Source organism: Plecotus auritus, assembly GCF_963455305.1.
Source record: "Plecotus auritus genome assembly, chromosome: 2".
Classification (NCBI taxonomy): domain Eukaryota; kingdom Metazoa; phylum Chordata; class Mammalia; order Chiroptera; family Vespertilionidae; genus Plecotus; species Plecotus auritus.
This window is the reverse complement of record NC_137771.1, coordinates 13,335,777-13,359,848: the sequence shown is the minus strand read 5'-3', so window position 1 is coordinate 13,359,848 and position 24,072 is coordinate 13,335,777. Positions and strand designations below refer to the sequence as shown.

Here is a 24,072-nt window from a genome sequence, read left to right as displayed (position 1 = left end):
AGAGGCCTGGGGGAACATCTCCCTATTTCCACCTGCGGCCTAACTGTCTGAGGCCACCACACAGTGACACACCTCTCCTCCCCTTTCTGCAGTTTACTTCCGAGCCCTGGTGAATTTCACCCGCTCCATCCACTACAGCCCTCAGCTGGAGGACGCCAGCTCCCAGGCTTTCCGAGAAGTATCCGAGGCTGTGGTAGACACGGTGAGGTGAAGGGGCTTTTGGGAGCTCCCCAGGTGTCGGTGGGCAGGACTGAGGGTGGGGTGAAGGCATCTGGAAGCTGACGGCACTGTGTCCCTCCCCAGCTGGAGTCAGAGTACTTGAAGATTCCTGGAGACCAGATTGTCAGTGTGGTGTTCATCAAGTGAGAAGGGTCCCCTGGGGGCTGGTTGGGAGCTGGTTGGGGGCTGGTGGGTTACCCGGAAGAAGCTGACAAAGAGGGGGAGAAGCCTGGGTACTAGGAGGGGAGGCAGAAGAGGTCTAATCAGGTGAATCTCTATTGGTGAAAATTCAGGAATTGGTGGGGGGACAATTGGGACCTTAACATGCCCTGCCTGGGCTACAGAGTGTCAGGAGATGAGGTCTAACTATCCGATGGGACCAAGGGAGGAGCTGAGACCACAGGCCTCTTTCTCACCCTGCTCCCCTGCCCCATGCCCGTCCGTAGGGAGCTGGATGGCTGGGTCTTTGTGGAGTTGGACGTGGGCTCCGAAGGGAACGCAGACGGGGCTCAGATTCAGGAGGTGCTGCACTCGGTCATCTCCAGGGGCTCCATTGCCTCCTACACCACCTCTCCCCAGGGATTCCAGTTTCGACACCTGGGCACAGGTGAGCCCATCTTGGAGCCTGGGGCCACCTCCTCCCGTTTATGAGACTCAGGTGGATCCCTTTTGAGTATCCCCACATGGGCTGTCTTAGCTTGGGCTTGCACACCACTAGGGACAGGGAGCTCACCACCTGATGAGTCTGCCCCATCCAACTTCATGCAGTCTTGTCTTGGGTTGAGCATACATTGTTTCCTCTAACTTGTACCTATTAGACCCAATTTCTGTTCTCCATCTACCTCTATACATTGACAATAGGTAATCTTTTCCTCATACAGCACTTTCAGATCCAAAACACTTTTGCGTTTAATAATAACCAACAATTACTTACTGAGCATTGAATACATGCTAGGCACTCTGTAATGCCCTTCTTTCCAGCCTCCCATTCGATCTTCACAATATTTCCTGTGAAATAGATATTATACCTCCTGCTTTAGAGATGAGGATATTGAGGCCCAGAAAGGAAAAACGACTTGTCCAGATCCACATACACAGATAATGGAGAAAGCAAGGACTTAAACCAAACCCTGTCTATGCCAGTCTTGCCAGAATCTATGATAAGATGAGATGAGAAACTGAGGCTCAGAGAGAATAGGAAACTGGCCTCAAGTCACACGGCCGTTAGAAGCAAAGTCTGGGCCTTCGTACTCTCCGTTGACTCAGGGTTCTTTTTATTGCATCCTGTCTCCTATTTTGAGTCCCTGAGTCTTTTCTTCTCTAGGCTAAACAGTTCCAGTTCATTCCTCATAGGCTCAGGTCTCAGCTGTCTCTATTTCAGTCCCCTCTCCTGGGAAGACTCCAACTCCTCTGACTCAGTGGAACTCAGAACTGAACAAACTCCCTATCGTGGTGTAGCCCAATGAGGAAAATGTAGTGCAGCCATCACCGTCTCCTTCTGCACATAAACTGTTAATTAATGTACCCGAAGGTCAGGTTTGCTCTTTTGGCATCCCCAAGCCCCGGTCTGAAGATTGCAGGGCGTCCAGTCCTCTTCATTTTTCAATGAGTCTTCAGGACTAGGGATGGTGGGATGGGCCTGGCCCAGCCCTGCAGCTCCCAGGTCCCAGGTCCCAGGGGGGATGGCTGCTGATCACCCCTTCCTTTCCAGCACAGACACCCCCGCCCCCCTTGGCCGCTGTGGCGGCCGCAGTGACACCAGGTGAGAGTGTAAGCCAGACCCAGGCCCAGCAGAGTAACTGAAGTTAATAGGTGGAGGGGAAGGAAGGATGAGGGCAAGATGGCTGGGCATAGCCCACAAGCCACCCCTTCTCCTCTTCCTCTTTATCCTCTCTGGGCCAGGTTGTGGCCTGCATGTGTGTGATGTGGTGGTTGCATGTGTGTGGCATGTTAACTGTGTGTGAGGCCTGTGCCATACATGTGTCTCATGTGTGCTGTGGATGTGTCCACCACGTGCTCCTTGCCCTTGCTGAGTCTGACCAAAACCACATGGCCTGACACAGGGCACCAAAGCCCACACCCAGCCTGGCAGTGCCTGAGCTGTCCTTGACGCCTCCCATCAACCTTCCCCCTGCCCCTCTGACCCCCTCCAATCCCACAGTGCCCCAGATCTCCAGAGTGTGCACCGAGACTGAGTTTGCCTGCCACAGCCACAATGAGTGTGTGCCCCTGGAGTATCGCTGTGACCGGAGGCCTGACTGCAGGGACATGTCTGATGAGCTCAACTGTGGTGAGGGACTGCCTGGGGGCACAGTGGCCTGCACATGCCAGGGAAGGGTCAGGATATGCCTGGGCCTGCAAGTCAATCGGGGTTATGAGGGTTGGGTGCAGGCAGAGGGGTCTGAGGAAGGTGGGCAGGGACATAGAAGGGTGATACCAGGGTCAGGGCCAGGGCACTGGATGTGTGTGGCAGGGAGGGCCTGGGGAGTGTCGGGGGCAAGGGGTGAGGAGTCACACCCCCTGCCAACGCCAAGTGGGCTGTGTCCACAGAAGAGCCAGTTCCAGAGATCAGCTCCATACCACCCCATGTGGCGGAGACTTCACCTATAACACCCCGGCCAGAGACAACCACCACACGGCTACTTCCAGTCACCCTGGCTCCCCGTCCTGACAGGCCCTGTGGGCCCCATGAAACCCCATGTCAGAGTGGGCACTGCATCCCCAAAGACTCTGTCTGTGACGGGCAAGAGGACTGCAAGGATGGCAGTGATGAGCTGGACTGTGGTGAGGACTGGGCAAGGACAGAGGGAGGGGGCTCAGGGTTGGGGACCTGGCCAGGGGCGGGCCTCTGGCTGAACCCTGCCTGGTTCATTCAGGCCCCACGCCGCCCTGCGAACCCAACGAGTTCCCCTGTGGAAACGGGCACTGCGTCCTCAAGCTGTGGCGCTGTGATGGCGACTCTGACTGTGAGGACCACACCGATGAGGCCAACTGCCGTGAGTGTCCCAGGGTTTGCCTGACGTCCTTGCCCTGCCCTGGCCTGGTTCACCCCTGTTCTGTCCCTTCTTGGGTAGGTTTGTTTACTCTCCCTGGCTGAGTGTTGAAGGCCCTGGGGACAAACTTTAAGGTTCATCTCTCTCTGACCCCAGCATTGAGAGCCCTTGGCTCTGAGCTGGTCTTTGTAGCAAGCAGTCTGGGCAGATTGCCCATGGTTAATGTCTCTCTCTTTCTTTTCTTTATTTTGTTACCATTAATCTTGTCTTTGTTATTTATGCTTGTGTATGGGTCGGATGAGTGGCCAAGAGGGATTTATATATACACCAGGGTCCCTTGCTCATGGGTTCCTTGATGTATGTGTGAGTCAAAGGCCCATTCCCCTTATGGGCCTTGAGGGTTTTCACCTAGAGCTGGTTCTGAGTTATTTGTTCCTTCATCAGCCCAGCTCTTAATCTATCTGTCTATTCAACTGTCCATTGTCCATCTGTCCAGCATCCTTCTTTCCTCCCATCTATCTGCCCACCCTTTCATTCAACTATCCATCCACCACTGTCTAGCTGCAAAGCTCTTCATCTGTCTATCCACCTATCTATTCAACATCCTCCTGTCCATCTCACCATCCATTCTATTATCCACCCATTCACTGTCCATCTATCCACCCATCTGTCCATCCATCCATTTGTTCAACATCCTTCCTCCCATCCATCTCTCCACTTATCCATCCATTCATTGTCATCTTTCCCACTGCATCCACCTATCTGTTGTCTAGGAGCAGGGAAAGAGTCAAAGGAGTGAGGGGGTGGGGTGGGGGAGCAGGGTAATGTGATGAGCTGTTTGATGGCCACCTTGATGATGGTGACATTGTGAGCAGTATTGTGGCAAGTGTCTGGGCCTGGTTGGGGCATCTGTGTATCACGTGAGCGAGATGAGAGAGTGACCCTGAGAACACCTGGGGAAGGTGGACAGGGTGGGGCTGTGGGCACAGGTCAGAAATGGGGGTGGTCCACCCTCTGCCCACACCACCTGCTCTGTCCCCCAGCTGCCAAGCGCCCCGAGGACGTGTGTGGGCCCATGCAGTTCCGCTGTGTCTCCACAAACGAGTGCATCGCAGCCAGCTACCACTGTGATAAGGAGAGCGACTGTTCGGACCGCAGCGATGAGATTGGCTGTAGTGAGCAGGGAGCTGGGGCGCGAGATGGGGGCCCTGGGCTGGTTTCCACTGGCCCGTCTCTATAGTCTCAGCCCCAGCCCTCCTTCTGCCTGGCTCCTCTGATCCATCCCCCAACTTCTTGTCCCTTTGCCCCTCACACCCCTCACATCTACTCCTGTCTTCCAGTGCCTCCCCAGGTGGTGACCCCTCCCCAGGAGTTGATCCAGGCTTCCCGGGGCCAGACAGTGACCTTCACTTGTGTGGCCATTGGTGTCCCCACCCCCATCATCAACTGGCGACTCAACTGGGGCCACATCCCATCTCATCCTAGGTGTGGCCCTGGGCCTGGGTTGGGGGCTGGGGATGTAGAGGAGGCTGGGCCAATGGCCCAGGCCTGACCCTACCTCTGTCTTGGGACTCATCAGGGTGACAGTGACCAGTGAGGGAGGCCGAGGCACGCTGATCATTCGAGACGTGAAGGAGGCAGATCAGGGTGCCTACACCTGTGAGGCCATGAATGCCCAAGGCATGGTGTTCGGCATTCCTGACGGTGTCCTGGAGCTCATTCCTCAGCGAGGTACCACCATCGGGTTGGAGGGCACGGGCAAGGGGGTGAGCCAGGGCTGCCTGCCTGGGGCCTGCTGCAGCCCACTCCTATGCCGCCCAGCAGGGCCCTGCGCTGATGGGCACTTCTACCTGGAGCACAGCGCCTCCTGCCTGCCCTGCTTCTGCTTTGGGGTTACCAACGTGTGCCAGAGCAGCCGCCGCTTCCGAGACCAGATCCGGCTGCGCTTTGACCAGCCTGATGACTTCAAGGGTGCGTTGGTGGGTGGGTGGGTGGGTGGGCAGGTGGACGGGCACTATCGGGGGTGGGAGGCAGGCACCAGGCTCCAGCGGGCTCAGAGGGAGGGAAGACATGGGGGAACAGCAGCACTGGGAAGGGATACAAGGTTGTTGAAGAAATGCCGAGTCCTGTTGAGAAAGGCATTTCAGGGGGAAAACAAACATTTTTAGGAAAAGCCAAATCCACACTTGACATTTGCCTGCTTCAGGTTGTAAAGAGGATGGGCTCTGGCATCAGATTCCTGGTTCAAATCCTGGCTCTGGCCCTTACTGCCTGTGTACCCTTGGTCAAGCCCATCTTGTGTCTCAGTTTTCTCATCTACAAAATGGGGAGAAAATAATAACTCCTAGGTAGTTGTAATGACTTAGTGGGTTAATATATGTCAGCCTCTCAGAATAGCACTTGGTCCACGGTAAGTGCCCAGAAAGTATTCCCTACTGTCTTCCTCATCCTGACAGATTGAGAGGTGTCATTGTCCCCAGAGCATAAGAGCCCAGGCTTTGGCATTTTAGCCCAGGGCTGACCTCCAGCCGCACCAAAGTACTGCCTGTGTGACTTTGGCCAAGTCTCTTGGCTTCTCTGGGCCTGTTTTCCCAAACATAAAGGCAGGCAGCTGGACTCAGTTCTCTTGCTTTGAGAGGCAGAATGGCATGAGACCAGACATCAGACAGACCTGGGTTCAAGTCCCCGCTTTGTCATTTACCACCTGATGTTAGTCAGCCAGCCCTTCATCTCATTACCTCCATCACAGAAGGTTAAATGCAAGTGGAAGGCTTAGCGCCTTACACAGTAAGCACTCAACAGATGTCGCCTATGATGTCCCTTTGTTGGTTAAGGAACCTCAAAGTGACTTATAAAATGTAATTACCTCCCTAAGTTGTTCCCTTGGTATATTTAGAACAATAATGGCCATGGGCACCATTTCACAAGCACTCAATTGGCACTGTGGCTCAACTCACACAGTTGTTGGGTGGCTAATAGTCCTGGCAAGGTTGCGGCTGTTTATACCATTTTCATATAAGGACCTCGAGGCTCTTAGAGGTTGGGGCTGGGGGAAGTGTGTCACAGCTGTTTTAGAGGCCTGTTTGAATGGAATCAGAATGGTGAGTAGGTGGCCTGAACGTGGATGGTGACCAGGGTAGAGGGGAGCCTAAAAACATCCCTGGGAGGGAGGGAGGGAGGGAGGCGTGGGGCAGTGTGGCCTGGTCTTGGGGGCTGTGTATGCTCATTCTGCAGAGGAGGGGCTGGGCTCCTCCATGGTTGCTGGGACATTTAGGGTCAAGGGGAAAAGCTATTGCAGGTGTAGACAGATACAGAAGCAGGGTAAAGAACTATCTGAGAGTCATGTCCAGACTTGGGAGGAACTGCCTTTGGAAGTAATGAGCTCCCCGTCCCCTAGAGCTGTCCAGTGTGGTAGTCATTAGCCACGTGTAGCTACTTAAATTTAAATAAATTAATTCAGTTCCTCGGTCACTCTAGCCACATTACAAGTGCCCAGTAGCTACATGTGGGTAGTGGCCAACATATTGGGAAGTACAGATAGAGGGTATTTCCATCACCACAGAATCTTCTCTTGGACGGTTGGTGCTACCCTAGAGGTCTGGAGAGAATTCCTGTGTGTGTAGGAGAGGGTTAGATTAGATGACCTGTTGCAGTTAGAGTAGCAACAGCTAACCATCCAACAGCAGCAATAATAGCCGTTTTTTGAGCACTTCCTCTGTGCCACACTTTGTTTTAAGCATTTTTTATCAGTCTGCTCATTTTACCTTCTTAATAACCCTGTCAGGCAAGCCACTATTACCCCATTTTACATATAGGAAAACTGAGGCTTTTGCCCAGACTCATATCTGGAGGGTGGCCGAACCAAGCCTTGGGTACCTATTCTTCAGTCCGGTATAGCTCTTTACTGCCCCCCTGAGGGCTGTTCCAACCCTTATAGTTCCTGGACCTATTGGCAAGCAAAAGGGTCTGAGAAGTCCTGTTACAAAGAATCCCTTTGACCTTTCTTTGACCCCGTGGTTCCCAAATAGTCCCCAACCATCATTCTACAGCATTGGCTCTCCCCAGAGCATGCTTTGGGGAATGTTGTGCCAAAGCTTCAGGAAGAGAAAGACACTGCTTTTTTTTTTTTTAATTTTGGGAAAGAGACTGAAGTTCTCTCTAAATCAGATTTCTCCCAGAACTTTCCCATCTTTTAAGATGGTATCTTGGGCAGTCACATGCTATGGCCCTCAACCCCTCCCTCTTGCCACCCACAGGCGTGAAGGTGCTGATGCCCTCGCAGCCCAGCATGCCACCCCTCTCCTCCACTCAGCTGCAGATCGACACTGCTCTGCAGGAGTTCCAGCTGGTTGACCTTTCCCGACGCTTCCTGGTTCATGACTCTTTCTGGGCTCTGCCCGAGCAGTTCCTGGGCAACAAGGTGAGGGGTCCAGCTGCCACCTGGATAAGAAGGGGGCGAAGCCCCTCCTCACATGCCCAGAACCTGCCTGGCTTTCCTCCTCCTGAAGCCAGTGGGCGGCAGGGAAGACTCAGCTGTGGGGAAAGGTGCCGTGCCTCAGCACAGCCCCCATGGGCAGCAGCTCTTCATCCTGCCTGCCCCTCTCAAGTTGGGAGGAATGCCAGCCGACTCAGCCTTCAGAAAACCCTCCTGGACCACCTCCACACCAGGACTGAAATAAGGGCCCCGCCTCAGGTCTCCCTGGGCATCTTTTGCATAGAATTATCATATTCCTCACCACATTGGATTGCGTACCCCAAAGGCAGAGCCCAGGTCCCACCCATCTCTGCTCCCTGTGCCCAGCTCCATGCCAGGCACACAGTGATCACCAGGTTGCAGAGTGACGGGGAGGGATGGCTGAACACACAATGGGCATTAAGCATATCCAGGGCTGCCCTGCCCTGATTTGCTCTGTCTTGGCCAGGTGGACTCCTACGGTGGCTCGCTGCGCTACAAGATACGCTATGAGCTGGCACGAGGCACCCTGGAGCCAGTGCAGCGGCCGGATGTGGTTCTTGTGGGTGCCGGATATCGCCTACTCTCTCGAGGCCACACGCCCACCCAACCTGGTGCTCTGAACCAGCGCCAAGTCCAGTTCTCTGAGGTGGGTTGTGCCTGAGCCGTCAGGGCTGGGGGTAAGGGGATGCAGGCTGGGCAGGCGCTGACGGGTGACCTCTCCGCCCCCACACCTCTGTCTGCACCCAGGAGCACTGGGTCCATGAGTCTGGCCAGCCAGTGCAGCGGGCGGAGATGATGCAGGTGCTGCAAAGCCTGGAGGCTGTGCTCATCCAGACAGTGTATAATGCCAAGATGGCCAGCGTGGGGCTGAGCGACATCGCCATGGATACCACTGTCACCTACGCCACCAGCCACGGCCGTGCCCACAGCGTAGAGGAGTGCAGGTGCCTGACCCAGCTGGGACCCTGGCAAGGATAGGAGAGAAACAGCAGGACCTCACAGTTCCTGCAGCCACTGTCTCGGTCCTTTGTCCACAGGTGCCCTGTTGGCTATTCTGGTTTATCCTGCGAGAGCTGCGATGCCCACTTTACCCGGGTGCCAGGAGGGCCCTACCTGGGTACCTGCTCTGGCTGCAACTGTAATGGCCACGCCACCTATTGCGACCCTGTGTATGGCCACTGTCTGGTGAGTAGTACCAGCTGGCATTTGGACACTGGGTAGGGGCAGGGGACAAAGACGGGGGTCATGGCCACCAGACAAGCTACTGTGACCTCTGGATGCATTAACAGAGATGCAATGTTCAGATGAAGGAAGTGAAAGTCCTGCTTTCTCCCACCCTGGTCAGACCAATGCTGGAGCCCTGGCTAATGTTGCTCAGTGGTTGAGCATCGACCTATGAACCAGAAGGTCGCTGGTTTGATTCCCTGGTTTGTTTCCCAGTCAGGGCACATGTCTAGGTTGCAGGCTCAATCCCTTGTAGGGGATATGCAAGAGGCAGCCGATCAATGATTCTCTCTCATCATTGATATTTCTATCTTTCTCTTCCTCTCTGGATTCAATAAAAGTATATTTTTAAAAATCAATGCTGGAGAGTATCATGCAAAACAAAGGAGCCTGTAAATCCTGTTATTTCGGAGGAATAACGGAGAGAAATGGGATTATGGAGCTGACAGAAGAGAAGGCTCAAGCAGGGAAAACTTTTATCTCCAAATCTCTGAAGAGCTGTCAAGGGTAGAAGGAACGGCTCCAGAGGGCAGACCTGGCCAGTGGGTGCAGATTAGAAGAGGGAGGCAGGCTTAGGTCAGCAGAAAGCCGGTGTTTGGCTGCCATGTGAGGTGATGAGCCCCTCATCAGGATACAGCTGGATGCTTCCCTGTCTGCAAAGCTGTGGAGTAATTTCAGCATGATGGGGGAGGCGGGGCCAGACAGCCTCAGAGGCCCACCCTCGTGGAGCCCATCTGGTTCAGTGTGGCCCCACATTGGGGGCAGAGGGCTGCTCTATAGAGTCTGAGCCACTCCCTTCCCTTCCTCCCAGAATTGCCAGCACAACACCGAGGGGCCACAGTGCAACAAATGCAAGGCCGGCTTCTTTGGGGATGCCACAAAGGGCACAGCTACGGCCTGCCGGCCCTGCCCTTGCCCGTACATTGATGCCTCCCGCAGGTAGGACCCAGCTCGGGATGGGGCGGATATGTCTGGGTGAGTGGGCAGTGTAACAAACTGGGGCATACTCTAGGCAAAGAGGTGGGAGGCCTGAGTTCAAACCCTAACCTGGCCACTAAGTTGTTCTATGTCCCTTGACCTCTATGGGCCATCTGCCTTCCTATGTTGTTATGAGGCTGCAGATCAAGAACAGGTGGGAAACAAGATGACATTATGACTGTGTCTGTGTGAACAGTGGTCATTTCCCATGTGGGACGGTAAGGCCTGGCCTGGCCTATCTCTGTAGCCTGTTCCGTGTCCTCTCCACTTGATCCCCATAGATTCTCAGATACCTGCTTCCTGGACACAGATGGCCAAGCCACGTGTGATGCATGCGCCCCAGGCTACACAGGGCGCCGCTGTGAGAGGTAAAAGAGGCCGGTGGGGGCTAGGGAAAGCAGGTTGGACCGGGGGGTGGGGCATGGAAGTGCCACTCATGACTCACTCTCCCCCACAGCTGTGCCCCTGGATATAAGGGCAACCCCATCCAGCCAGGCGGGAAGTGCAAGCCCACCAGTGAGTATCTTAGCCACCTTCCCCTGGCCTCCCCACTGGCTGCCCACCAGGCCCCAGTCCTGGAGCCTACCATAAACCCCATGATCCTTGAGGAATTGTCCCAGTCTGTCCCCCGTCTGCCCAGATTATTATGATCTCTGAACGCATAATAATCTGGCCACTCAGTATATCTGTATATATTTTAGAGGCTCGGTGCGTGCATGAATTCGTGCATGGGTGGGGTCCGGCCAGCCTGGCCAGGGGGCAGGGACATGGACGGTTGGCCTGCCTGCCTGCTGGTCGAACTCCTGGTCGAGGGGACAATTTGCATATTAGCCTTTTAATACACACACACACACACACACACACACACTGAGTGGACAGATTATTATGATCTTTGAACGCATAATAATCTGGCCACTCAGTGTATGTCCCTGTCATTTCTTCCTACCCTGCCCAAACCCACTTTGTGCCTCCAGGCCAGGAGATTGTACGCTGTGATGAGCGAGGCACCTTGGAGACCTCCGGGGAGGCCTGCCGCTGTAAGGTATGCATGCCTCCCCTATCGCACCCCAAGGACCTGGGAGAGGACACGTACTCTCCATAGCTCCTTGGCTGGTGGATGGTGGCCTAGCCAGAGGCTGATGGGTCTGGCTGGCAGGTTTTTCACCTCATGAGAGGTGGTTGGGGAGTCAGGTGACCCAGGTTCAGGTCCCAAGTCCTCTGCTAGTCATTCTTTGTACACCCATTGTATCTGTATCTGCTTCAGCCATACTTTAATTCTCACGTGGACATGGTGAGGTAGGTATTAGCATTGCCAGTTTACAGGAGAGGAAATAGAAGCTTAGTGGAGGGCAGTCATTTGCATTGAGTGTCACTGGAAAAAAGAACTGAACAGATTTTGGAGTCAAGCACCCCAACCTTAAATCCCAGAGTGGATTAGCAAACCAAGTAACTTTGTGTAAGTCATTTTGCATCCCTGAGCCTCCGTTTCCTCATGTGAAGCATGGAGCTATCACATATCTCTCAAGGTACTTAGAGGAGTTAAATGAGATGATGGTTGAACAGAAACTAGCAAAGTGCATGAAACACTCCATAAACGGTAGCAGTAATTATTATAACCAACCTGCTATATTTTAAATCTAAATTTATTTGTGAGCCCTCTAGCAACTAAAGAGAAAAGGGGGACATGATTGGTTGCATAAGCTCCCTTTAAGTGGAAATTACTGTTCACATGGTTTTGACTCTTCATGCATGTGCTCTTTCTATGGCTCCCCCTGGCCTTGGGTGCCCATCTGAATGTGGGCGGACTTGGCCGGAAGCTCCAGGCAGCCCCTCCCGTGGGCCATCCTGCAGCTCCCAGCTCTGTGCTTGCAGAACAACGTGGTGGGGCGTCTCTGCAATGAGTGTGTCACTGGTTCCTTCCACCTGAGTGCCCGCAACTCTGAAGGCTGCCTGAAGTGCTTCTGCATGGGCGTCAGTCGCCAGTGCACCAGCTCCTCTTGGACCCGCGCCCAGGTATCTACTCGAGGTGGATGGGTGGGCAAACAGGCGGGACCGCCAAGCTCAGGGCTGGGTGGACTCAGCACCAGTCCCAGGCCACAGCCCCACCTTGGCCTCTTCTCCTCTTCCAGGTGCATGGGACCTCCGAGGCACCCAGTCAGTTCAGCCTGACCAATGCTGCGGGCACCCACACCACCAGCATGGGCATCTCATCCCCCTCGCCTGGGGAACTGGTCTTCTCCTCCTTCCACAGCCTCTTATCTGGACCCCACTTCTGGAACCTCCCTTCATGTTTCCGGGGGGACAAGGTAGGCAGGGGACGGGAAAAGAAAAGGAATTCTAGGCAGCAAGAACAGCACAGGCAAAGGCTCAGAAGCAGGAGTGTTGCAATGCCTTGGGAGAAGAGGTGGGAAAGGTGGTGGGAGCGGTGGGAGGCTGGAGCAGCGGCCGGTCCAACTGTGGGGACCTCAGCTGAGCGCCTCTTCACCCCGTGCCCCAGGTGACCTCCTATGGAGGAGAGCTGCGCTTCACAGTGACCCAGCAGCCCCAGCCTGGCTCGCTGCCCCTGCACAGGCAGCCATTGGTGGTACTGCAAGGCAATGGCATCGTCTTGGAGCATCACTCCTCCCAGGAGCCTAGCCCCGGCCAGCCCAGCACCTTCACTGTGCCCTTCCGGGAGGTGAGCAACAGCGTCCCAGGAGCCTTCCGGAGGAGGAGGCAGGCCCCCTGCTTGTCCCACTCAGGGGTGTCAGTATCCCAGGATGTCAGGGGTTGTAGCACATGTATCCTTGCCTTGGCAGCAAGCATGGCAGCGGCCTGATGGGCAGCCGGCCACCCGGGAGCATCTGCTGATGGCACTGGCGGGCATTGATACTCTCCTGATCCAGGCATCCTACAGCCAGCAGCCAGCTGAGAGCAGGTGTGTGGGAATGGGCAGGGGGACAGAGGGGAATTGCGCAGGCGGTTCCAGTCTCGGTGTGATGCGGTGCCGCCAGACTGCCAGCTCTACTCCTGCAGGCGGTGTGGGCATCTTGTGCCTTATTTTCCCATCTGTAAAATGGAGATTATAACAGTGCCTCCCTCACAGGGCTTGTCTCAGGTCGGGTTCCCTAGAAGCAAAGCCTGAAATGGGTATTGGGGTGCACATGGTTCACAGGGGGAACCTGTGGGGAGGAGGGAGAGAGGGACACAGAAGGGGGAAGTGGCACCCAGTCAGAAGGCAGGAAGTAGTTTCAGGTGGAGCCTCCACTTCATCCCCATGGAACCCTTCGGAGTCATCCTGCTTTGAGACAAAGGAGTTTTTGTGCCTGGGTCAGTCTGTCATCCGTCACCCCGGGGTGGTGTGACCTTTCTGGGCGAGGAAGGTGTGTTCTCTGGAGACAGTTGCAGGTGCAAGCCATTCGCCACAGTCCTCGCAGCAGCTGGGGGATGGACGCCTAGTTAGGGAACTGGATGGGGCCCAGTAGCCTCATGACAGAGCTATTGGGAGGATGAATGAGATAATCGCCTGTGGGATTCCAGAGATGCCTGGCACAGAGCGAGTGCTCATTCACTGGGTTTTGTCACACCCAGGATCTCGGGCATCAGCATGGACGTGGCTGTGCCTGAGGACACTGGCCAGGACCCTGCACTGGAAGTGGAGCAGTGCACCTGCCCCACCGGGTACCGTGGCCCATCCTGCCAGGTGAGCCCTGGGTCCCACACACCTGTCCAGCCAGCTCCTTTCATGGTGCTCCCTTTAGCTCTTTCCACCTTCCCAAGCCCACCCCAGCCTCTCCACCCAGTGGTCCCTGCCCAGAATGGGTCCTGCTGAGGAAGGTCCTCTCACTGCCATCTTCCTGCCCCCAGGACTGTGACGCCGGCTACACACGCATGCCTAGCGGGCTCTACCTGGGCACCTGCGAACGCTGCAGCTGCCATGGCCACACGGAGGTCTGTGAGCCCGAAACAGGCGACTGCCAGGTGGGTTTCACCCTCCTTCCTACCCCAGGAGGGGGAAGTGACAGCAGCTGATGGGATCTGGGGCCTGGGCTTGTGGCCTCTGGGGGCTCATCCCTAACCATGCTCTGCCCCTTCAGGGTTGCCAGCACCACACAGAGGGCCCTCGGTGTGAGCAGTGCCAACCGGGATACTACGGGGACGCCCAACAAGGGACACCACACGACTGCCAGCCATGCCCATGCTATGGAGCCCCCTCTGCTGGCCAGTGCGTCCAACCCCTGCCTGTACCTGCCCTTTCCTGAAATGTCTACTGCTCCCTCCCAGACTCCCTTCCTCCCAGGCCCTCCTGAAAGGCAGGGGTTCAATCCTGGCCTTACAACTTCCTCAGTGTGTCATTTTAAGATATGATCCACGTTCCCTCTCTGGGCCTCAGCCTCCTCGTGAAATGGGATAATGATGTACTACAGTTGTTTCCTTGTGTAAGAATTGAATGAGATGATGCACATGGAGCTCTTAGTAAAGTGCCTGGCACTCAGAATATGTTAGTGCCCATGCCCCTCCTTCCCCTCCCTACTCCCCTGGTCCTGAAGAAAGAGCTGCTGACCTTCTAACTGGAAATTTGCCCCCAAACTCTCAGGGCCACCCACACTTGCTTTCTGGACACAGACGGCCACCCTACCTGTGATGCTTGCTCCCCAGGCCACAGTGGGCGTCACTGTGAGAGGTGAGGCGGGTCGACTAGCAGGGTGGGTGGCATGCAGGAGGGGCTGCCCCTGGAGTCAGGCTGGGCCCAGTCCTCCTGACCTGGAGGGAACAGAAGCCTCCCACTCATCATACACAAGCCCCCAAAACATGGTCAGCTCCTTTCCCGGAGAGCCTCAACCTTAAGCCTGCCATTTGAGGTCCTTGGAGATCTGCAGTTCACCTCCAACCCCAACATCCCTGACCCACGCTGGCCAGAGTCTTCCCAGAAAACCCCTCATTCTTGTGGAGGGCATAGGTTTGAGGCCTGAGCATGCTAACTACACTGGCTCCGTGGTCTAGGGCACACGCCTGCTCTTCTCCCAGCTGTAAAATGGGTGAGTTAGGCTGATTGGTTTCTTCCAGCGCTGTGAGGTCATTGATCCCTGACTCAGAGCAGGCTCACCAGGATTCTCTGGTTCTGCCCTCCATTCACCTTGTGCTTTCTCTCTCCATAGGTGTGCCCCAGGTTACTATGGCAACCCCAGCCAGGGCCAGCCATGCCGAAGTGAGTATGGTTGGGGAAGCCTTTAGGGTTGGGCTACCCAGTCTGCCCCAGGGGTGAAGTTAGGACAGAGCCTTTGTTCTCCTTCCCCCTGGGGCAGGTGACTTTCCCTTTCTGAGCCTCAGCTTCTTTGCCTATAAAATGGGGATAGTAAAAGGCACCCCCATGCTAGAGGGCTGCTGTGAATGTGTAGAAGGCCTACCCGTGGTGGGCGTTCAGAAATAAACACTCCCTCTTTTGGCGGTGAGTTAGATGACCCGGGGTGGTGGAAATGGGAGTGCTTGGTAGCGGGTTTGGGATTCCAGCTGTGGCTTCCCTCCACTGCAGGAGACGGCCAAATGCCAGAGCCAATTGGCTGTGCCTGTGACCCCCAGGGCAGCATCAGCAGCCAGTGTGACACTGCTGGCCAATGCCAGTGCAAGGTTAGTCTAAAGCCCAGCCCTTTATGAGGCCCTGACCTGCAGCCACAGCAGTTACCAGGCCTTCTCACCGTACCCTCGGGACTGTTCCTGTGCCCTGGCCACCTACCCTCAGAGGGCTGCTCTCTGCCCCACGCCTCCAAGACTGGTGGGAAGTCAGGCAGCAGCTGATGGGATCTGGGGCCTGGGTATGGGAGCAAAAGGGGCTCCCAGAATTGCTGGAAATGGCTGGGAAGACTGAGCTCACAGGTGGCTGGAGGTGCAAGAGACCCAGCTTAGTTCCCTTGCACCCACCTTTTCATCCATCCTCCCAGGCCCGGGTGGAAGGCCTCACCTGCAGCCACTGCCAGCCCCACTACTTCTACCTAAGCGCCAGCAACCCTGACGGCTGCCTGCCCTGCTTCTGCATGGGCATCAGCCAGCAGTGCGCCAGCTCCTCCTACACCCGCCACCTGGTAAGAGCCTGTGCCCACCCCTGCACTGGGGCCTGCCACCTGCCTCTCCCTGACTCGTCACTGGGGCAAATCAGAACCCTGGCCCAGGGGCATCCCCACTGTCTATGAGGACACTTATACCCATGCCTCCATTATTGCCATGTCGGTACAGATCCCAGCAACACTCGCCCTGCCCTAATACTCCCGAAGATCTCATAATTGCTTTTGTCAGCACTGGGCCCAATCCCCTCCTTTCCCCAATTGTCTTCCCCATTCCTCCATTGTTTCTATCTCAGCCGTCCCCGTTACCTTCCCTCATGTCCTCCCATGCCCCTCCCTCACCAAGGTGCCAGCCCCAGTGCCCAGGCTGACACCTACCCACCTGCTTCTAGATCTCCACCCACTTTGCCCCCGGGGACTTCCAAGGCTTTGCCCTGGTGAATCCGCAGCGGAACAGCCGCCTGACAGGAGGCTTCACCGTGGAACCCGTGCCTGAGGGTACCCAGCTCTCTTTTGGCAACTTCGCCCAACTTGGTCACGAATCCTTCTACTGGCAGCTGCCGGAGACATACCAGGGAGACAAGGTATGACATGCAGCAGCTGGCAGGCCCTCCCTGATCGTCATCTTTGGGCCAGGCCTCTGCTGAGCCTTGGGGCCAGTGGGGACTCAGAGCTATTTGACCTCAGAGCAGTCTGGGCCAGCAGGCAGGTGTCAGCCACAATTTGGTTAAGTGCACAGGCCTTAGGGTCAGATAGGCCTCAGTCTAGACCAGTGGTTCTCAACCTTTCTAATGCCACTACCCTTTAATACAGTTCCTCATGTTGTGGTGACCCCCAACCATAAAATTATTTTCGTTGCTACTTCATAAGTGTAATTTTGCTACTGTTAATGAATCGTAATGTGAATACCTGTGTTTTCCGATGGTCTTAGGCTCTACAGCAGCGGTTCTCAACCTGTGAAAACCGCTAACAGGGTCGCCTAAGACCATCGGAAAACACAGATATTTACATTACGATTCATAACACTAGCAAAATTACAGTTATGAAGTAGCAACGAAAGTCATTTTATGGTTGGGGGTCACCACAACATGAGGAACTGTATTAAAGGGTAGTGGCATTAGAAAAGTTGAGAACCACTGGTCTAGACCTTACCATTTACCAGCTGGCTGCCTTTTGATAACCCTCAGCTCCAGGGTGGCTGGGAGGATTGCAGATCGTGCCCGGCTCATAGGAAGTGCTCATCTGTTAGTGATTATTAGCTCTCAATGCAATTAGGTCCTGGACGAAACACAAGGACAAATAAGACACAGTTTCAGTTTCGTTCATTTGCTCACTGAAAATTCACCTGTGCTAATGGCTCTGTGCTTGGTGTTGGGCATAATAATAATTCTTATTGTAGGTCATATTTATTGAGCTCTTACTCCATGCTCAGCACTGTTCCAGGCACTTATTTATGTATCACAAATCACAGCTGTGTGAGCTATGTACTACGACTGCCTTACTTCATCGGGGAGGAAACTCGGGTGAGAGGTTAGGCAGCTTGCCGGAGCTCCCACAGCCAGAAGGTGACCATGCTGGGATTCACACCCAGGTCCGAGGCCCCCCTTAACTACACTAGTCAGAGACAAGCATGTCTTTGCTACTCCAGAGTCATGGTCTAGTGGGTGGTGATGGTGGTACTGTGGGGTGCAGGGTTTTAGGGGAGGACTCCAGGGCAGCTAGCCCAAATGTGTTCCTTGAGTAGTCATGGTCATCTGGTGGCACCCAGAGAAAGGGGGTCCTGGTCCAGGAGTCCCCTGTTGGCTGAGGCTGGTGTTCAAGCAGATATGTTCTCTCACCCAGGGCCCCAGGAAGGTCAGGGACAGTTAGGAGGTGGAGTCTCGAGCTGTCCTGTCCTTGTTCCTTGGAAAGACCCAAGTATCCCAGCCTCCTCCCAGGGCTGGCTGCCTTCTAGTCTCTTCTCCCTTCTCGGGTTCCTCCTCCCCTGGCCTGGCCTGCAACTCCTAGACCTCTCTCTCTGACTCCTCTCCTGGTGTTTCCCTGTGCCCCACAGAGGGAGGCATATTTTGCGCGGTTGCGCCGGGCTCACCAGGTAGGCCCGTGATCGGAGTGGTGTGAAGTTGATGTGACATGGGCATGGTGTGTTTTTGGATGCCCTCAGCCCCGCATGAGGAGATGCCCAGTGCCCAAGGCATTGTGGGTGTGCATGAACCCAGGTAGTGTCCGTTGGCTTCCCGGTCGTGCCACTGTTGTGCCCAAGCCCCTGCGATGCTAGGAGTTAGAGTCAGGAGGTGGCTGTGCCTTATCTGCTGTGTGGTCCAGTTCTGGTGCCAACCATCTGGTGGCCAGAGTGGTGGCCTTGTGGCAGGGAAACTAACTCAGTGCTAAACACCACATGACTATACCTGGCCCCCAGGTTATCCCAGCACTGCCTCCCAAGCAGCCTCCATTAACCCTCTGTGTGCATACCCGCCTCTAGCAGCCTGGCGTTAACCCGTGTGTGCCAGCCTGGAGAGAGGAGCATGCGTCTTTCTCCCCAATCAGTGTGAGCCTTTCTGGCCGTGATATCCACCGGGAGAGGACACTCCCAGGCCTCCAGCTCTAGGTCCTGAGAGGTCTGAGCGGCCTATGCCCTCTACCCATCAGAACCGCACGTCCCTCTCAGAGGAGCAGTTGCGGGTAGCTGTGGCTACTGGGAGGATCCCAGGACCCCCAGAGGGCCGGGGCCGGGCACAGCATCTATCACAGGTAATCAGGGCCTGGCCTGAACAGGCTGTGTCAGGGGCCCCAGGGAGCCTAGGCCAAGCAGGAGCCTTGAGCCGAGGCCCTGGCCTTCCTGGGCCACTTTCCCCATGCCAGACAAGGCCCCAGCCTGATGCCCAGTCCACTCCAGTGTTGCCCTTGGCAAACATTCCAGAGCCATGAATGGCTTGGCCTGGCACCGTGGGTACGCATGGAGAGTGAGGCCCAAGGAGCTCCTCCTTCCCACAGATGCCTCTAGGTTTGCCCCTCTCTTGCCAGGCACCCTCTAAATGTGCTTCTCTCCATAGCCAGAGCCCGTAGTCACCTGAGCCCGTCCCGGGCAAGCCCCATTAGGCTCACGAGGAGCAAGAGGGTGGCGGGTACAAGGGCCAGAACGTCAGGCATCAGCAGTTGTGAACAGATAAAACAGAAGCAGGTGGCTGGCTGGGCCAGGCGTGGCCTGCGGGAAGGCAAAGCCTCATGACATCCTTTCTATCCCTCTCTGCTCCTTCCTCTGTCCTCCCTCTCCTGGTCCCTCAGGTGGACGAGGCCCAGAAGAGGATGGACGCTGAGATCTGGCAGCTCCTTTCCAGCTTTGCTGCCCAACCTCACCCCCCTGCCCCCGGGCTCCTGCCCCATCCCCAGCCTGCAGCTGCTCTGCGAGCAGTTCCATCCTCCTTCTCCTCTTCTTCCTCTTCCTCCTCTTCCTCCTCCTCCGCTCCTCTGTCTTCCATAGGCTCACAGGTATGTGCCAAGGCACCCCCCGAAGACCCACACACACCATGTTCTCTAGACATTGGTTTTGAACCAACTTTACAATTTCTGGTGTTTCCACACGCTGCCTGGACTGGTATTTAGTTCAGATTTTCCTTTAAATCAATCATGTAACAACTCAGTTATGCCAGCTATGCATTTTTAAGTACACTTTAAGCCTGCCATGACATTTAAAAATGTTTTCTGGTGTGTTGCGTCTGTCACCTTGGGGTCCACAGGAGGCACGGACCCAAACCCCGCCCAGCGAGAGCAGTTGGGGTGTTGGGTCCAGACAGGGGAAGCAAGTTGTCCAAAAGCTGGGCTGGGACTTCGGTGATGGGGTGCGGGCTCTGTCCCTCGGCCCTCGTGCCCCGCACCTGCTCCCTCAGCTCTCACTGCCTGTCCTTCTGTCCTAGTTCTCTCTCTCCTACGAAGGCTTCTCTCTGCTTCCTGAAAGCCTCTATTATTGGCAGCTGCCCCGAGCCTTCCTGGGGAACAAGGTAACAGGGAGTTGGGAGGGTTCAGGGGTGTCATCGAATCCTGAAATATTAGAGGGCCCTTTGTCAAAGCCCTTCATGATCAAATGGGTAGACCAAGGCCCAGAGAGGGGAAGGGACTTGCCTGGGGTTCCACATTTAGGTCAGAGTCGCTGAGATTACACCCAGCTCAGCACTTGCTCTTCAGTGGCCACACTGGCGAAGGGGCTGCCTTGCCTTAAAGGGAGACTCCCCTCCTTTAGGCTCCCTCCACCCTGCGTCACTGAACTAGCTCTTGGCACTACATTCCTTCATTCAAGAAGCATTGATTAAGCACTCACTGTGCGCTGTAGCTGTATTGTAGATGAGCGTAGACCCTGGCCTCAGCGCTCCCTGTTAGTCTGATTATCCTGCCTGTTATCAGCACCAGCAGCATTATTATTAACATTAGTGTTACATTGGCATTACCTCCCTCTTATTCCAAAACTGACTTAGAGTCTTCTAAAGCAGCGGTCGCCAACCTTTCGGACCTCACAGACCACCAGTGGTCCACGGATCACCGGCTGGCGACTGCTGTTCTAAAGAATACACATAATTTATAATAAAATAACACGCAGAGCAGCCGACAAGAAAGTCTGGCCCAGGGGACTGAGGATGGGGAAGCTCTGCTGAAGCCACGGGTGGAGCTGGACGGGATGGGGATGGCCGCCCTGGGGCTGGGTGCCGCAGGCACCGTGCTGAGTGCAGTATTTTACGTGGCCTGTGGCACTTAATCCTCATGCTATTCTCCCAGGGCGGGTATTATTTTTACTCCCACTTCCATAGGAGGAATGTAAGACTCAGGGGTTAAGTGACTTGTCCAAGGCCGTCCAGTCAGTAGAGCTGGATTTGAACCCTGGTCTCAGACAGCAGAGTCTGCTCCCTTAGCCACCCTGCTGCACAGGCCTGCAGCTTGGTCCTGAACGTGGCATCCAAAGCAAACAGAAAACTAGTTGTTTCATGGTTATCTGGTGATGGCCCTGAACTTCTTACCTTACCCTGAGCTTGTGGAGAGCATCCTCAGGGCCCGTGTAGCCCAGGACTGGCATGTCGTCCAAAGACATTTAATAAATGCTCACAACTGAATGAACAAACAAATGAACACATGGGCTAGGCGTGATGCACTGTGGTATTGGTTTGAACATCCGCCCTGGTGGCAAAGGACAGAAAGGGAAGTCCTGTGGGGCGGAGCTGAGGCTCTGGCTGCCCACATGAAAGCCTTCGGTGGCAGACCTAAGGGCTGTTTCATTGTGAGCCATAGAAAACCTAAGTCCAGCTGGCTTGTGGGCAACAAAGAAAGGAATCTATTGGTTCAGGTAACTCCAGAGTGCAAGAGTGTCTGGTACCAGGCATGGCTGGATCCAGGGGGTCACTAGGACTTTGTCTCAGGTGGTGTCCTCCTGCGGGTTCCAGGATAGCTGGTAAAGGAAGTTCCTCTGTTCCAGTAGAAAGAGCAGATGAGCCAGGTTCACATGTCCACATCTGATGGAGTGGAGAGGGGGAGTGACGGGATGTGCGGATTGGCCAGGCCTGGCTCATGTCTCTGCTCAAACTACACGGCCTGCATGTAGGACACAGTTTCTTTTCAAGGAAACCAAGGCTGCAGTTTGCCAAAAGCGAGGAATGGATTCTGAGCAAACAAAGCCCACCTGCCCAGGGACAAGACCTCGGAGGGCCGCCCTCAGCCCCATTCCCCTGGCTAAGAACTTGGGACCTTTTGCAGCCCCCCTGGGTGGTCACTGTCGTTACTCCTGCCTGCTTTGTGGGTAGTTCCTTCTAATGGACAGGGACTTGGAGCATGTTTGCTGTGATTGTCAGGCACTTGGAAATGGGGAGCCCCAAAAGCAGAAAAGAGGCTGCTCAGGGTCATTGCCACCAGCTCAGGCTGTGAGGGAACTGAGTGATGGCCTGTCTCCTAGGCAGCCACGGGCCAGGCCTATTGCCCGGCCTCTGTGTGGGTAGTGGGTGAGACAGCACAGGTACAAAAGCACCTTGCGAGGTTCTGCCCCCTCACCAGAGAAGGGCAATCAGACTGTGACTGCCGGGCTTGCCTCTTGCAGGTGGCGGCCTATGGCGGGAAGCTGCGGTACACCCTGTCCTACACAGCCGGGGCGCAGGGCAGCTCGCTCTCTGACCCTGACATCCAGATCATGGTGAGCACCCGATTCCATGCTGGGTGGGCTGAGGGCAGGCCAGGGGGCACCCTCATTGTTTCTTCTGTCCTTTCCATCCAGCACTTAGTTGGCCTGGCAGGGGCTGGGGGGGGTAGAGAGGGGGGTAACCCCATGCTCCCACCTCAACATCTGGTTGCACACCACCCAGGCAGATGCCCGGGAGAAGGGGGCAGTGGGCATGTGCCAGATTCCTTTGGGCACATGAGCTGGGAGATTGGAGCGTGGGAAGCTGGTGGTACAGAGAGTCTGGAACTGGTGGAGGACTCCACTGTTCCCAAGAGCGCCTCATTCCCCTCCAAATCCCACTGGTGTCTCCCAGGGCAACAACATCATGCTGGTGGCCTCCCAGCCAGCACTGCAGGGCTCCGAGAGGAAGAGCTATGAGATTGTTTTCCGAGAGGTAAGGGGCACCGGCCACCCTGTGTCCGACTCTCCCCCATCCCCACCCTTGCTTGGGAGCCCGGCTTTGACGCCAGCCACCCTGCTGCCCTCTCCCCCATCCTCACCTCAGAGTCCTCCTCCAGTGCCTAGAAGGCGGGGCCTGACCCCCTTCACCCACACGTGCTATCGTCCCCCCACCCAGGAATTCTGGCGCCGGCCTGACGGGCAGCCAGCTACACGCGAGCACCTCCTGATGGCGCTGGCTGACCTGGACGAGCTTCTGGTCCGGGCCACGTTCTCCTCGGTGCCCCTGGCAGCCAGCATCAGCGGGGTCAGCCTGGAGGTCGCCCAGCCCGGGCCCTCGAGGGGACCCCCGGCCCTGGAGGTGGAGGAATGCCGCTGCCCCCCAGGCTACGTGGGCTTGTCCTGCCAGGTGAGCGTGGCCAGCCCAGACACCTCTACTTTGGCGCAGCTGGGTCAGCAAGCTGGTCAACTGGCATTTGACGAGTCATACCTTTAATATGCTCTGCAATATCTCATTTATTCTCCCCAACAGCCCTGGAAATGTGTAATTATCCCCTTTTAACAGGTTTTTTAAAAATAAAGGCACTGAAGGGTGAATGGCTTACTGAGGGCACACAGCTACCGCCTCCGGAGGTTAAGACCCAGCGTGTGCTCTCAGGGTGCCCACCAGAGACAGGCAGCCCATGCGGAGACACGCAGTGCTCTAGCCCAAAGCAGAGCGTGGAAGTGTCTCAGAGAGAGGCGGGACCGCGGGGAGGGGATAGGATTCTAGGTAGGAAGGCAGAAGCTCAGAGGAATGTCTGGGGAAATAGCTTGTGATGCAGAAGGGTCGCCCCTGGAAAGCCGGGGTGGGGTGTGGGAACTTCCTTAGGCCTGGAACAAGGCTACCAATGGGAGCTGGGCCCCGGGAAAATCCCTCTGCCAATGGTGAGTGAGATGGATGGGGCAGGGGGAAAGATGGGGAGTCCTATTGGGAGGAAGGGCAATGGGATGGTCCACCATGGAAACAGCCTCCCCCCCACCCACTCGGGAACCCCACTGTGGGAAGTCCACATTTCTGCAGTTTTACATCGGTGCACCTTTACTGTGGCCACAAGAATTTTCAAACCCAAGTACATGAACTTTAGATCCCTTGAAATTATAAAATTTAATACATTTTGAAGGAGAACCCCCTGGGGAAAGCAGAATCCTTGGTGCACATTTTCTGCAGTGAAGCAAAACAGATTTATAAACATGCCTTTGAAATGGCCGGGGAGAGAGGGAGGGCCTGGAGAGATTTCAAAGAAGGGTTGGCGAACAGCAGTTCATTGTTTTCAGAACCCATGACTACTCACCGAGAATGAGTAAAAACATCCTTGGTTGTATGTGTGCAGCCTCTGTCGCTGTATTTAATGAATGTACAAATGGTTGTGAAGCTCTTCAAGGGCTCGTTCCAAATCTTTTCCATCGAGGGTTACATTTTTTCAATAAAGACGCTGCCAGAATTTTCAGGAACAGAGTCCTGGGATGCATATGGGTTCTCCATTCAGGATGACTATTATTTCAGTAAATTTAAGTGGCAGGCGATGCCAGGAT

The 24,072-nt window shown here is 55.4% G+C and overlaps 1 protein-coding gene across 2 annotated transcripts in view; it reads left to right on the top strand.

Annotated features, from left to right (window-relative positions):
- HSPG2 (heparan sulfate proteoglycan 2) overlaps positions 1-24,072 on the top strand; it is a gene marked incomplete at its 5' end in the record, with an annotated part of 102,186 nt that overhangs the window by 39,201 nt on the left and 38,913 nt on the right. Inside the window, 33 exons of one of the 2 annotated variants that reach the window (XM_080655376.1) lie at positions 93-202; positions 304-362; positions 666-826; positions 2,381-2,509; positions 2,770-3,003; positions 3,096-3,215; positions 4,256-4,387; positions 4,553-4,697; positions 4,792-4,943; positions 5,037-5,183; positions 7,469-7,632; positions 8,135-8,314; positions 8,416-8,612; positions 8,706-8,853; positions 9,704-9,831; positions 10,152-10,238; positions 10,328-10,386; positions 10,845-10,912; positions 11,743-11,883; positions 12,000-12,176; positions 12,368-12,547; positions 12,669-12,787; positions 13,441-13,552; positions 13,717-13,830; positions 13,947-14,074; positions 14,447-14,533; positions 15,009-15,058; positions 15,383-15,477; positions 15,789-15,929; positions 16,301-16,492; positions 21,979-22,071; positions 22,412-22,492; positions 22,676-22,906. In XM_080655376.1, the coding sequence (XP_080511502.1) occupies positions 93-202; positions 304-362; positions 666-826; positions 2,381-2,509; positions 2,770-3,003; positions 3,096-3,215; positions 4,256-4,387; positions 4,553-4,697; positions 4,792-4,943; positions 5,037-5,183; positions 7,469-7,632; positions 8,135-8,314; positions 8,416-8,612; positions 8,706-8,853; positions 9,704-9,831; positions 10,152-10,238; positions 10,328-10,386; positions 10,845-10,912; positions 11,743-11,883; positions 12,000-12,176; positions 12,368-12,547; positions 12,669-12,787; positions 13,441-13,552; positions 13,717-13,830; positions 13,947-14,074; positions 14,447-14,533; positions 15,009-15,058; positions 15,383-15,477; positions 15,789-15,929; positions 16,301-16,492; positions 21,979-22,071; positions 22,412-22,492; positions 22,676-22,906 (4,361 nt within the window). Of the gene's footprint in view, positions 1-92; positions 203-303; positions 363-665; positions 827-2,380; positions 2,510-2,769; positions 3,004-3,095; positions 3,216-4,255; positions 4,388-4,552; positions 4,698-4,791; positions 4,944-5,033; positions 5,184-7,468; positions 7,633-8,134; positions 8,315-8,415; positions 8,613-8,705; positions 8,854-9,703; positions 9,832-10,151; positions 10,239-10,327; positions 10,387-10,844; positions 10,913-11,742; positions 11,884-11,999; positions 12,177-12,367; positions 12,548-12,668; positions 12,788-13,440; positions 13,553-13,716; positions 13,831-13,946; positions 14,075-14,446; positions 14,534-15,008; positions 15,059-15,382; positions 15,478-15,788; positions 15,930-16,300; positions 16,493-21,978; positions 22,072-22,411; positions 22,493-22,675; positions 22,907-24,072 lie in introns of both variants that reach the window. The other variant, XM_080655377.1, reaches the window with a different exon arrangement.